General features: G+C 35.1%; 1 protein-coding gene across 2 annotated transcripts; it reads right to left on the minus strand.

Annotated features, from left to right (window-relative positions):
- Positions 1-362: 362 nt before the first annotated feature.
- On the minus strand, positions 363-14,104 carry LOC136801924 (hatching enzyme 1.2-like). 2 transcript variants are annotated; one of them, XM_067058610.1, is made up of 7 exons: positions 13,976-14,104; positions 6,330-6,494; positions 5,693-5,863; positions 4,814-4,934; positions 3,984-4,159; positions 1,373-1,463; positions 363-943 (listed from the first exon to the last, which is right to left on the minus strand). In XM_067058610.1, the coding sequence occupies exons 2-7, from the start codon at positions 6,361-6,363 to the stop codon at positions 790-792; spliced, it is 747 nt and encodes a 248-aa protein (XP_066914711.1). In that variant the 5' UTR covers positions 6,364-6,494; positions 13,976-14,104; the 3' UTR covers positions 363-789. The 2 variants fall into 2 exon arrangements, with proteins under 2 accessions (XP_066914711.1, XP_066914710.1); XM_067058609.1 differs by lacking the exon at positions 13,976-14,104 and adding an exon at positions 8,310-8,487.
- Between the last annotated feature and the right edge of the window lie 625 nt (positions 14,105-14,729).

Raw genomic sequence — 14,729 nt, forward strand, 5'->3', positions numbered from 1 at the left:
ATCATACCAGGTTTAATTTTCTAAGGTTGTACGGTTAGATATTGGGTGAGCCATTCGTAATAAGGAAAATAGCTTCTAAAAATATAGGGCCTCTATTACAGCCTTTTAGAAAAATTCGGACATAAACGATTTAAACATTGTGAATTTTTATGCACTTTATTACAAATGATACCATACTAAATTACGAATTTTTATGCACTTTATTAGAAAATGATACCATACTAAATTACGAATTTTTATGCACTTTATTACAAATGATACCATACTAAATTACGAATTTTTATGCACTTTATTACAAATGATACCATACTAAATTACGAATTTTTATGCACTTTATTACAAATGATACCATACTAAATTACGAATTTTTATGCACTTTATTACAAATGATACCATCCTAAATTAGATTAATAAACTCCAATAATACCAAACAGAAAAGACGCCCAAAAATCCAATTGTCAATAACTTTTCTGGATGTTGTACTGATGACATAATGTGCCCGGGTTACATACACGTTTTTTTTATAAGAACATCTAAAATTTTTGAAGCTTTCAGATATTCTTAAATTTTTGAGTTTTAAAACCTAAAAATGTTCTTAATAACTTCTTATTTTCACCATTTTATGTGCATTTTTAGCCATTGTTAGCCTTATGTTCTTATTTAGTTTGTTCTTACAAAAAAACGTGCACCCCGAATCGCTGCAGGTCATCATGTATTATATACGTAAGGGTTTATCACCCAATCCATCTTGCAAATGCGGGTTTTTTCTCGATTATATTATACATATCATCAATCGTAATTGACATATTGTTTTCCACATTTATACTTCAAATTGATCTCCCGTAAATCGAGCGTTGAGAATCCGTTCCGTTGACCGAACGTTTGAGAAGGGTCAACCTTTGAACTGATTGTGACCAGGTCTGGTGTAAGTCCTCCAACACGGCTGGAATGGAGAAAATATTCACAAGGTAAAATTCCTCAAAACAGCTTAAAATTTCTTCTTAAAAGATTTCAATCTTCATCCATCTTGAGTATAAGGATGACATACCTCTCCGATAAAACGATCGAAAAGACTATTTTATATTTTCCTAGTCTGAATCGCAGACCTCTACAAAATCGCAGGTAGTATAAAAAGATGCACGAATTCGTTAGAGGATGCAAGCAGCCTAATATTTTCCCATCTTAAAAGGTACTCTAATCAACACAAACACCAAGAAATCACAAACACCAAGAAATCACAATTGAATGATTTATAAGGATATATCTTATCGGGGAAAAATTGCTCCAGTCTGTAAAATTTTATTAATTTAGCTAAAAAATGTTGCACCACCCCGGCCGGGGAAAAAACCAGCGCCAGGAGAGTAAAACTCACTTTCCGTAATGCATTAAGCTTTGTCCATCATACTCAGTACCATAAACAACATATTTTCCATATTCGTCCAAAGTGAACTGATTCCGATATTCTATGAAAAACGTTTACACATTATTAGCTTAACCTAGCTCGAAAAGCTTAAGATGTTATCTCATCGAAAGTAGGCACTTGAACGGTCATTATTCCTAACACAGTTTTATTAAATATAGTATTACACCAAATTAAGACGATCAAACTTCTACCTTGTTGTTGCATCGAGTTTAAAAATGACCATAAGGGGCTAGAGAAAAAACATTTGGATGAGAAGTAAAGCCTGTGTAGCGCTACCTGTTTTAAGGTTTATAGGAGTGTTTAAAAAATCAGCGTTATTATGTATTTTGACGTCAAATATCATATTTACAAAAAGAAATAAAAATCCGGAAATCAACATATTGTTTTCAAACACGACAACAAGAAGATTCATATCTACTGGCTACTACGTAATTCGTAATATCTCGCAAACTTTGTTACGTCTTCTTGCACTTTATATAACACACCATATAATACACCTGCCACATTTTGTAATACCTATTAAACATTTTTATTATTTTGATACTTTGTGATACCTTTCAAAATTTGTAATACCTTTCAAAATTTGTAATACCTTTCAAAATCTATAATACTTTCAAAATTTGTAATACCTTTCAAAATTTGTAATACCTTTCAAAATTTGTAATACCTTTCAAAATTTGTAATAACTTTCAAAATTAGTAATAACTTTCAAAATTTGTAATACCTTTCAAAATTTGTAATACCTTTCAAATTTGTAATACCTTTCAAAATTGTAATACCTTTCAAAATTTGTAATAACTTTCAAAATTAGTAATAACTTTCAAAATTTGTAATACCTTTCAAAATTTGTAATACCTTTCAAAATTTGTAATACCTTTCAAAATTTGTAATACCTTTCAAAATTTGTAATACCTTTCAAAATTTGTAATACCTTTCAAAATTTGTAATACCTTTCAAAATTTGTAATACCTTTCAAAATTTGTAATACTTTTCAAAATTTGTAATACCTTTCAAAATTTGTAATACCTTTCAAAATTTGTAATACCTTTCAAAATTTGTAATACCTTTCAAAATTTGTAATACCTTTCAAAATTTGTAATACCTTTCAAATTTGTAATACCTTTCAAAATTTGTAATACCTTTCAAAATTTGTAATACCTTTCAAATTTGTAATACCTTTCAAATTTGTAATACTTTTCAAAATTTGTAATACCTTTCAAAATTTGTAATACCTTTCAAAATTTGTAATACCTTTCAAAATTTGTAATACCTTTCAAAATTTGTAGTACCTTTCAAAATTTGTAATATCTTTCAAAATTTGTAGTACCTTTCAAAATTTGTAATACCTTTCAAAATTTGTAATACCTTTCAAAATTTGTAATACCTTTCAAAATTTGTAATACCTTTCAAAATTTGTAATACCTTTCAAAATTTGTAATACCTTTCAAAATTTGTAATACCTTTCAAAATTTGTAATACTTTTCAAAATTTGTAATACCTTTCAAAATTTGAAATACCTTTCAAAATTTGTAATACCTTTCAAAATTTGTAATACCTTTCAAAATTTGTAATACCTTTCAAAATTTAAATTACCTTTCAAAATTTATAATACCTTTCAAAATTTGTAATATCTTTCAAAATTTGTAATACCTTTCAAAATTTGTAATACCGCTCACTTTTTATTATCTCTCAAAAATTGTAACATCTCTTTTATAAAATCTTTCAAAATTTGTAATACCTCTCACGGTTTGTAAAGCTTTATGACACCTCACAATCTTTGTAATTTTTCTGAAATTTTGTAATACTTTCAACCTTTGTAAAACTATTCCAGTTTTGTAAGATTCTAAAACTTTGGTGTACCTTTCAAAATTTGTAACGTCTCTCACGCTTTGCAGCGCCTCTCAATCTTTGTAATTCCTTTGAAACTTTGTAATACCTTAAACAAAACTGCTTCCGTAACAACGGCATGAATCTATCATCAAAACTGATGGCAAAGACGAGCTAAGCAAAGCTCAATCGATACGAGCTACAGGACCGGCTTACGTGCCTCAAGAAAAAGAAAGGGAGGTACACCTACAAATTGCCCATTGATCAAATGGCATGTAGACAGTGAGCAAGATAGCTTAAAGAGCAGAAGAAAGTCATGCTAACTGAAACAGCTGGTAAACTCTTTGCGGACAAAGAACCCTTCCTACATTGAAGAACATGTGATTAGTCCATTTCGGATTCATTGGACACGCCTAGATATGTTGTAACAGCCTCTCAACATATATGTAATACCTCCCACAGCAATGTTTTAGCAAGTTATGTATTTACGTTTTTGAGGACGGTAAAGTGACTTAAGCGATTCGGGACGGCAAAAGTGTTGATTTACCGTCGTCTTCAGCTGGTCAGAATCTAGTCAAATAAGAACCTTACCGTCTCCGTCGCAGAAAAACACACATATATAAACTCAGTTTTAACTTTCAAATGGAAGAAATTATTAGAAGGAGAAACATCAAAGAGAAGCAGTATATTATTGATACTGGACAACAAATATCAAACAGAATAAACGACTTACCTGGCTTAATACGATCATAATGTATAGTGATATATCGTCCGCGATCTCTTCTACCTTGTTCATGTCTGAAACCCAGGACATGCATCAATTCGTGAAGTGCAATACCTTTCTGTCCACATATTTCGTCCAAAGAAACTTGTGTCAATCCTTTCTGCTTACCAACGTTGGCATAACAACTGAAATAAGAAATGAAATATAGTAGTGAAGTAGTGTAGTCTTGACTGCCGTCCAGGAGGCGGAGGTTCGACTCTCACTCGGTGCTGCGATTCACTTGGTGAGTGAATGTGCTAGGTGTCGATTCCACGAGGTGAGTACCCTGACCTTGTTCCCTAGTGGTTCATGCCGGATAAACGCACTTGATGTGTCTCAGGAAGGTAGTATAGCACATAAGACAGTTGGTTCTCAATACAGAACCTGACATAATCATATCATGGAAATCTCAAAATTCTTCATTTTCACTTTTGAATTTTATTGGTATAGCCTCTCGCCAACTTAAGGCGGTATTACTTTTATTTGATAACAAAAGATTGTATCAAGCAGTGCCGTAGCAACTGGGGGGCAAGGGGGGGGGGCTATGCCCCCCAATAATTTTTTCAAAAATGGTTATTTTGCAAAATGCAAAGTTTTTCTTTTTTAATTTATCATAATTGTCTTTATGTGCATGTTTTGAGTGTATTTTTAAGCAATCTAGAGCTCAAATTTTCAAAATTTCCCCCCTCGGCCCAAACCATGGTTGGCCCTCGCGGTGTCACTAAACTTCAGCCCCCCCAATATGAAAATGCTTCCTACGGCACTGGTATCAAGTAGATTAAGAAACAAATGATACGTACCCAAACCCAGAGGTAAAGATGTAAACAAAATCACTTTCACTTTGTCGGGGTACAAAACGAATGCATGTGTACTGGTTGAAGTCTTGGATAGCTGCTGCCATTACACCTCGTACTATTGGCGCTGATACGATAGGAAAACAAAGCTTATAAATGCTGGATTTATGCATTGAAAGAAACATATTATACATTAAAACAGGGATTCTTATGGCATATTACCTATCCACTATTAGGAGACAGGCAATATATGAGAGAGAAGCGAGAACAAAATTCTGTGGAGCCTTACTAGACGGAAGTTAGAAACAGGAGCGACAGGAGGGCCTATCTTTCTTATTATCATCAAAAAGTGACAATGCAGCAAGGAGAAGCACATATACTTTTGAGAAGATTTCCTTTCTTTTTGTGCTAAATACTATATGTTTAGTACCATGGGATACTGAAATACCAAAAAGGTGGCATGCAGTCAAAAATTTGAGAAATTTAGTACATTGCTACTAAAATTAGCGATTTTCATCATTTCTTGAATCTTCTTCAGAATTTTTCGTAATTTTTAAAATAAAAATTTAAAAATCTTCATTTGAAGAAAATTTTTCAAATTCAATCATTTTTGCATCCAATATTTGTCTTTAATGTTTGCTCAATTCATAAAGTAGCATTGTTTAAAATGGTTCCGAAAAGAGAAAATTTGTCCTGAGAAGACAAGAAGAAGGCGTGTCAAAATGCCCTCAAAAGATTTAGTATATGTAAGCAAAACTTGTTAAAATGTTCAAAGCTTAAAACTTGGATATCCCCAATTTGAAAAGAGTTTGGTTTAAGAATTTGTTGCTTTGGCTAAGGACTATGGAATCAGAAGAAGCCATTATATTAGAATTCAATTCTTACCAACGTCACTTCCAATGAGATACGGAATATAAACCATTCCATTGGAGTTTTGTTCCCATTCATATTCTTCGTCGTATATAGCAGCCCTTCTGTGACGTCCTCTGTGTTCTGCTGTTGATGGATTGTCGGACTTGACGTCGAATTCAAAAAGATGTTCTGCAATGTGTGCATCTAAACAATATATTTTAGGATGTTTCAGTTTAAAAGCTTTCTCTATGGTTATACAGTCTGGGGGTGGGGGTTAGTGGTCAATAGATGACTAAACTTATTATTGTTTCACTACAGACCGTCATGCATTAAAGGGAACTTATTAGCGTGGGAACTAGCGGGAACTGTCTATCGCAAAAATAAATTCCGCATAAAGCATCTACTTTGTGCCCGTGGCAGAGCGAAAATAAGTTCTACAAAAGTTAGTTCCTAGGGGTGCTTTATCGATTTCAACAGATCGGCGAACTGAAGAAGTGGGAGTTATAGCCTGTTCATTTTCATTTAGATTATCGTTAACGACTTTCAAGTGAAAAGTTTTACATTATATTAAAAACAATTAAAATTGAGTAGTTACACATATAAAATTGAGTGCACTATACAAAGAGTAATTAGTGTGTTTCCCAACGAAGATGGTGATCTCTTTTCGTACCTTTGCAAGAATTGATGCGGTAGATCTCATCCATGATATTTTCTCTGTCATCCCCTTCTTTGCATGCTGATTTGATGACGTCTGCATTTGTACTGGTGACGTCATGTAATGGTATTACCCAGTCCCCATTGGATATGATCTTTTGTTTAGGCTTGGTGCTTTTGGCTAAAAAGTTCAATGACGTGAATAGAGGATCGTAAAATATTAATTCATTATTTGGTTAAATTCTGATAAAATGACCTCGATGTACAATGCTCTTGAATAACTGGATACCGTATTACTTTGAATGAACCCCCCAGGCGGTTATCAAATCTCGTGGATTCTAGGGGGGGGAGCGTTTGTCCAAGGGGGCGTTTGGATGAAGAGAGCGTTCATTGAATAATCTTTAAGCAAGGCGACTTTAATAGTCCAGGAAAAAATGGCCAAAAACCCACCTTGAACGGAACTTTGTGAACCATGGTTTTTTAGCTTCCTATGTACCTATAGATCACGGTTTGGGATGGTTTTCAGGCTGAATAGGTGATAAAACCCTAAAATTTGACCTAAAACGGGGTCTTTTGCTCAATCAAGGGTCCCCCCTTTACTAGTCGATTTTTCAAAGTGCTCAAATGAACAAACTTTTGTGCTAATCTGATAGAGCTCGAAGTGCTGAGCAAGAAAATGGGGTCAAATGCTTGGTTTTGAACATCCGTTGCGGAGCTAGGGCCCGCCAAAGTCGTCAAAATGGCCGTTTTAGCCCTTTTTCTGCTGACGTCAGCATTTTCCTTCAAATTTTAAGGCATTTCTGACACTTTCGCTGGATAGCCCTGAAAGAGTACTTCAGCAAGAAAATGGTATGGTTTGTTGGGTTACAAATTGTAGATCTAGAGATAATCCCATTTATAGATCTTACAAATCCCATAAAAAGTGCTGAGTCAGCAAAAATTTGCACTTTTCAAAGAACTTCCAACTGAATTATCTCGAGATCTACAATTTGTAACCCAACAAACCATACCATTTTCTTGAAGTACTCTTTCAGGGCTATCCAGCGAAAGTGTCAGAAATGCCTAAAAATTTGAAGGAAAAATGCTGACGTCAGCAGAAAAAGGGCTAAAATGGCCATTTTGACGACTTTGGCGGGCCCTAGCTCCGCAACGGATGTTCAAAACCAAGCATTTGACCCCATTTTCTTGCTCAGCACTTCGAGCTCTATCAGATTAGCACAAAAGTTTGTTCATTTGAGCACTTTGAAAAATCGACTAGTAAAGGGGGGACCCTTGATTGAGCAAAAGACCCCGTTTTAGGTCAAATTTTAGGGTTTTATCACCTATTCAGCCTGAAAACCATCCCAAACCGTGATCTATAGGTACATAGGAAGGTAAAAAACCATGGTTCACAAAGTTCCGTTCAAGGTGGGTTTTTGGCCATTTTTTCCTGGACTATAATAAAGTGACTAAAAACCTTATTTTGCCTTTTCGTTTTCTTTCAGTTCAATTTTTGGAGATGAAAAAATCGGTCGAATTAGTTTGAATGTACTGAAAGAATACAATTATTAACCCAAAGTTTTACCCTTTTTATGATATGACTTAATGCTACTTGTTTCAAATAAACGCCCCTCCAAGAGTGGCCTCTACCTAGATGCTTGTAAACCAAGGGTCGGCAAGTTTTTAGCTTCACGCAATATCTAAATTGATAAAGAACGCATGCGCTGCCTTCTGGTATTGGAATGCAAATCATCGCTTTACGAATACGAGGCGGTAAACCAGAAACATCAAAAATGAAATAAAAAGCTTTCAGCCTAGATATCCAGGCGTTTACTCGAAGGGGGTTTTATTCGTATTATACGGTTATACGAAGATATCAATTCTTTCCTTTAAGGAGAGGTGTTTATTCGAAGGAGGGATCATTTATCCGAAGTAGTACCGTATGCTAAGATATCGTGTTTACTTAAAAATCAATCTCCCCTTTAACTTTCAAACTTACTAAAAAATATCCACTGACCTTTTACTGAGCATAATATACAAAACAACGCTAAAAATTGTAGCAACCAACTCATAACTCGCACACTTTATTTATTTCAGAAGTAATAGTTTGTTATCACAAGTTATTTTTCTTTCTCATTTCTTGAGGTTTTTTAAAAGAGATACACTTTCTACATACGATGTATTATAATATGAAGTCATACCAAGACGAGGCAGATTAAGAATTTTTCTCTGTTTTAAAGCATGTATTTCTAATTAATATGTGAGAATAGAGATTACAAATCGTGTCTCTGTATAAATAATTTACATATACTGTTATACTGTCAAGAGAGAAGGCGTTTAAAGTGACACTGTAATAGAAAATAATGTTTTGACATATGATGGCATCATGATTAAACACAAAGTGGATTCTTCGTTCGATATGGGAATCAAAGCTCGACATTTTAGAACAAAATTTCCTCTGATTACAAAGTTCTAACATTTTAGCAATAAAAACGTCAAAAATAAAAAATTGAACGAAGTTTACTGCTTGGATTCCCAAGCTATTCTTCTGTGCTTAATTGTAAGGGGGCGGAAAAAGCAGAGGGTACTCTAGCCCGGGGTCCACTTTGGCTTTTTTGATAGACGGGATGGCGCTGATAAGTAGCTCGGTGTAATCTGTCAGGCTCCCATTTTTTGGCTTTGCTTGAGGTGGTAGCAAATACATGCCACTAGATCCAGTCCTTTTTTGGAGAAAACCAAACAGAAAGCATGACCAATAGAGCAATTCTTTTTCAGATATTTTCAGGTATTTTCATGTTTTTATTATAGTTTAATAGTTTTAATAAACTTTGATGGGGTTTTAGAATATATTTTATTGATTTGTTGTTTTCTCATAATTTTTGAAAACGATAGTGAAAAATTCAAGATTCCACTTAACTAAACTCAACGCCATCAAAATCATCAGGAAGCAAAGTTCAGTCAGAAGTAGACTCTAGGGGTACTCTGGGTGAAAATCAGCTGGTGGTCATTATAAAATGCTATTGGGGTGATTTTTTTCCAAAACATTGCAAAGTAACTCCACCTACAATTAAGCACAGAAGAGTTCGACATTTAAGAATTGCTGTCGAAAACAGGAAGGATTTGAATGGTTTGATTCAATGTAAAAACTCTTGTTAAAAAATCAAACTGAAGTCAAAACCGAATTAGTTGAACAAAGAAATTTTGTATCTGGAGAACAAAGAAATTTGTATCTGGCCATAGAAGATTCATAATGGAAAAATTTTAATACGAAAAAAAAAAAACACCTAAATTATACACCAATACTTTATCAATCCTCCTACAATTTGGGCGAAGAGGTATCAGCAAATATACGTTTATTTTCAAGGGGTGGTTTCCGGCCATGGTATAAATCCTCCCACTGATGACGTAACCAGCTTTTACCGATGTTACAAATTGCCATGATAATCTCGTCCAACTTTTCATCATTCAAATCGATTTCTTCGTCAAAGAAGTCAGGAATCGATTCAGTCTTCTCCAAAAAATTTCCTACTCGATTAAGAATATGAAATGCCCAACCAACCGAGTCGGTCTGCCTCAAATATTCCATCCCTCCAATTTCCAAGCGTGATGTTAGTTCGTATAATAAGCACGTCTTAAGCAGATCTGTAGGTAGGTATTCGCTTGCTTTTAGAGACAGTTTTGGAAAATGAGTCAGATTGAATAATCTCGGACAGACTTGTTCGCTTCGGACAAGTTTTGATAGTTTGTAGCCTTCCAATACGCTCTCAGGTACAAGACGAAATACGGATAGCTCAAATGGTGTGTAATCTACTTTCCATAATAAATCAGGCCTATCCACATCAAAACTTTTTACATTTTGAGCGATCAAACGTGTCGCATGTGAAGTTTCTGACAAGTTGTCAAGATTTTTCAACAATTTAACCAAGTGTGTCGAGGGCTTTACTTCCTCCATTAAAAACACAGTGGGGATCAAATGAATAAGGATCTTCTTGTATTTGTAATTTTTACCCACCCAATGTACTTCGATAGTGCTTGTATTGCGAGCTAATTCTTTTGTATCCGGGTGCCATGACAACTGTAAGTTCTGCCATATTTGTTCGTCACATAGAACCTCGCTGATCGCTTTAGTGAAGGCACGAATCATATTAAAGGAAGATAGATAAGCAATGTCATCTATTATTTGGACTAATTTCGATTGGGCCGTCACTCCTTGATTAGACATATTCTTTTTATTATCTCGGTTGTTGATTGAGGTACGGACAAACCCAGACGTTGGATGGCTACCATTTTCGTTTTGTTTATCACTCTTGACGGCCGATTTCGCTAGATCCAGACTCTGTGATAATTCATACATTTCACAGTGGAACTCCAACGAGTCGATTTGTCCAATTTTGGTTTCCTCAGCCATGCTTCCAACCAAAACTGGTTTAAAACGAAAGAGTTGGTTTCGCTCATTGATTTCCTCAGAAATACGAGTAACCAACTCGATAATCGCGTTACAAACTTCATGATTTTCGTTTTCACGTAGCGATTGAAGGATGTAGAATTTCTCCATCGGTGTAATGAAATATAGGCGTCGATTACGTCGTAAATATTCTTGTTTCTGACGTAACCAAGCATCAACTTCTCGTAGTTCAACTTCCACTTTCGTAATTTTACTAACCTTGGGAGTTTCCAAATCGATAATATCCCATTCCTTAATCATTTTCAGCATCTCATGGCATTTACGATGGCCGTTGAAATCTGCGACTGTTAACAAGCGGTTATGAAGCTCTCTAGACTGTTCGTAAAAAGGATAAAGTTTCTTTACCAACTCCATCCGCCCGTGAGCGGCCGCGTAAACGATAGCAAAATCGCCCGCGTGGTCCCTCAAATGAACATTAACTCCGCAATCTAAAAGCGTATCAACTACGGACTCATCACTACACATACACGCGTAATGTAATGGAGATAACCCATGTTTATCAGGTTGCTCAATGTTAGCACCGTTTGAAAATAAGATACGGCAAAACGTTTTATTTCCGTTGATAATGGAATGGATGAGTGGCGTCTTCAAGGCAACATCGCCAGCATCTAAATCTTCTTTGCAGCTCAGGATACAAAGATATCTTAAAATATCGACACGCTCTCTACTGAACTTCTCTTCGCACCCCGTGCGTACACAAACATGAATAGGCGTGAATCCAAATTTGTTTTTCAATGAGATCGCAGGCCCACACATTTCGACAAAATTGATGACCAATTGTAAACTGACGTAATAGTTTTGTAGCAATCGATGAAAAGCTGAATCTCCGTTCTTCCCAAGCTCTTTAAAGTTTAGCTTCTTTTCTAACAACATTCTCAAGCATGCATCCAATCTCTTAACAACAAGATCTGAAGATTTATCATGGCCTACATCTTCCCCGCTTTTATCAACAATGTTTTCTACTAGATAAAACAGGGCCGATTCTCCTTCAAAGTCTTTTTGTGCCACATCAACTCGTCCTGTACTTAACAACATTTTCATGGTACGCTCGCAATGGTTCGCCGCTGATTCGTGAAACGGCGTCGTCCCGTATTTGTCTTGCGCGTTCACGTCAGCGTTATAACTGATTAACATTTTAACGAGCAAACACCCACAGTCATGCTCACTGTCATCGCTATGGAAATGGTCTCTATGGTAACCCATAACCTCGTGTAGTAAGGTGCGACCCAGGGCTTTCATTTGTCCGTTTGTAACACCATCTGAATGCAAGATCAAATCTTTAGCTCGTTCATACAATATCCGTGACACCGACTCTAGATTCTCTTGCTCATAGAGTGCGATATCTAGTCTAGTTTTGAAGAAATTGTACAAAATGTGATAGTCGCTAACATTCATAATTTCATGATAGCCTGTACTCGCATCTTGGCTCTTTAGTCCTTTAGCCTGTAAGATAAAGAGGACAACTGTGTCCAGGAGTTTTTGAGCGATTTTCCCAGGTTCTTGTTCATCCTCGTTTAATTCACCGAGGATTTCAGCCAAATCAAAACTCTTCTTTCTGTCCGAGAGCATGACAGAGCAGCGTTGGTTTCAACTTTTAAGTTTATCACAAAATCAATATATCATTGATCCTGAGTACATTGACGATGATAGAGTTCCGCAATATTCCGTGATAATCTTAAGAAGATTGTGTTCTGATCTCCAAATAACTTGTTAGACTTGAGCACTAAGATGTTACTGTATTTAAAGTATTCCAAGTGTTTTTCTTTGAAAGTCTGTGCAGTTTCCTCAGCTAACGTTTGCAAAGATTGCGCATTTTGAAAAAAAAGCAAAGCAAAATTATTTTGAATTGTGAATAAAATTTTGATTGATTAGATGAATGAAATATAATCAAATTCATTTCTTTTATGAATCGATTCCAATGAACAGCAACAAATTGTATTACGAAAAATTCTGCACACCAACAGTGTTGCAATCAATATTTTATGACTCTTTACAACTTTCTATTGTGCTGAAATAAAAATCAGAATGGCTTGAATAACGAAGCCTTTGAATGCAAGTGTAATAGAAAGAATACGATGTATCACGGTGTTTCATTCTCACTTCTGGAAGCACTTCTAGATGCTTCTGTATCTCAAAAAGTGCAAAATATCATACCAGACTAATTAGGCCCTCGAGGCCTGAATGGTATTTATAGACCAGAATGTAAACTTGACCAAAAATAATGTATCGACTCGTTCGAATTGACTAAAATTTGTTCCTGAAGGCTGATTTGTCAAATAAAAGAGCGTAGTAACAGAAAAAATTCGTTCCCATGAGTATTTGGTCATTGCCATTTTCTGAGAGATCCGGGCAAAGTGAGAAAGTGATTTCTTTAGATTTAGCAGCACTTTCATCTAAGCTTTTAAAGAGCTGTTGCTATGGGTAAACAACTCATTGCTAAGAGGTTTTCAGGCATGAAATCTTTAAACTAGACTCACTTCTAGGGCTTACTCTGACTCAAAGAGACTAGGGTCCTTGAATTTCTTTTCAGATATGGAAAGGGGGGGGTAATAGCACCTAATTCTTCAAAAAAAAATTTGTCAAAGTGAGGGCCGCAGCCATTATGGGCCGTGGGAACATTTCAGTAAGTTTAATAGTTGTTTATCTGAAAATCTTAACTGGTACATGTAGAAGTGAGGCCCAAGTAAGATATTTGATCTCAAAAAGAAGAAAAAATTTGGCGAAAACGTGGTTTCGGCCTATGATTTCTAGACACCGAAGAATATTCAGAACCTTGTTTTTCATATTTTGTGTAAAACTTATCCCATTTTTCCAAGAAATGGAGAAACCTCTTTATGACCTCTTTATGCTCAAAATGGGCTAAAATCAAATTAAAGAAGCTCATCCATTTTGCAGACCCAAAAATAGCCAAAAAGATCGAAATTTCAATGGGCCATATTTCAGCGACCGGAAGGAATTTTTCGAAAAAAAGTTCCAGGGGATGTTTTTTTCACTATGCTGAACAAAATATCCAAAAATGAGGGAAATCTAAGGATATCACTTCCTGACCTTGCCCATTTTTGCCTATCTTTCTCAGAAAATGGCTCTTAAGAGTCAAGAAATGATCTCTTAAAGGAAGCTTATTTCACTGATATTCGTACAACTAACCCATCCAAGGTTAAATCATTCTAGGCAGGTAAATAAGCTTCAAAGCAATAAGATCGAAGGAACGCTCTTACCAACAAATTGTCAATAGAACCATTTCTGATAAATTCTCCAATGCTTGAACTAGCTTCAGTGATGTTTTCCAATGTCCATGTGATCTTGTTCTCGTTTCATTATTTATACTTTTATCATGATTTTATAATTTCAAATTTTCTAAATTCAAAAGAAAAGAAGATTATCATCAATACAAACTCAAATATTTCACGATATATTTCACTGAGACTAAATGGTTTTCCATTCACCCAAAAACTTCACAGGGGATCTCGATATAAAATTGGTCAGGGGGCACAAATGGATGACCAGGAAATTTTAAGTGTGTGGGGAATTTTAAGGTTTGAAACCCGTAAAATGACAAACTTAGCGCATTTTATAAGTAAAAAAGGTATAAACTTTAATGGTTGCTTTCTTAAAAACTTTAATCGGCGTAAAGAATGCGATATCTGTAAAATATATACACAAAGAATATAAATGTCAACAAAAATAATACCAATGACAAACATAGCGGACTTTTATAGGTAAAAATGGTATAAACTTTATGGTTGTTTTCTTAAAAATTGTGATCGGCGTAAAGAATACGATATCTGTAAAATATATACACAAAGAATATAAATGTCAACAAAAATAATAGTCAAACTCTTTAAAAGATGGGCCATTTCGTTTTAGATCTATACAAGGGTGGACGAACATTTCCAGGGTGTAATTCGAGAGGTCTAAAGGAGGGTTTCAGGAGGTAAAAAGTTAAGGGGGTGAAACACTGATTTTAGTTCC

Source organism: Clytia hemisphaerica, unplaced genomic scaffold, assembly GCF_902728285.1.
Source record: "Clytia hemisphaerica strain Z4C2 unplaced genomic scaffold, Clytia hemisphaerica genome assembly, whole genome shotgun sequence".
Taxonomy (NCBI): domain Eukaryota; kingdom Metazoa; phylum Cnidaria; class Hydrozoa; order Leptothecata; family Clytiidae; genus Clytia; species Clytia hemisphaerica.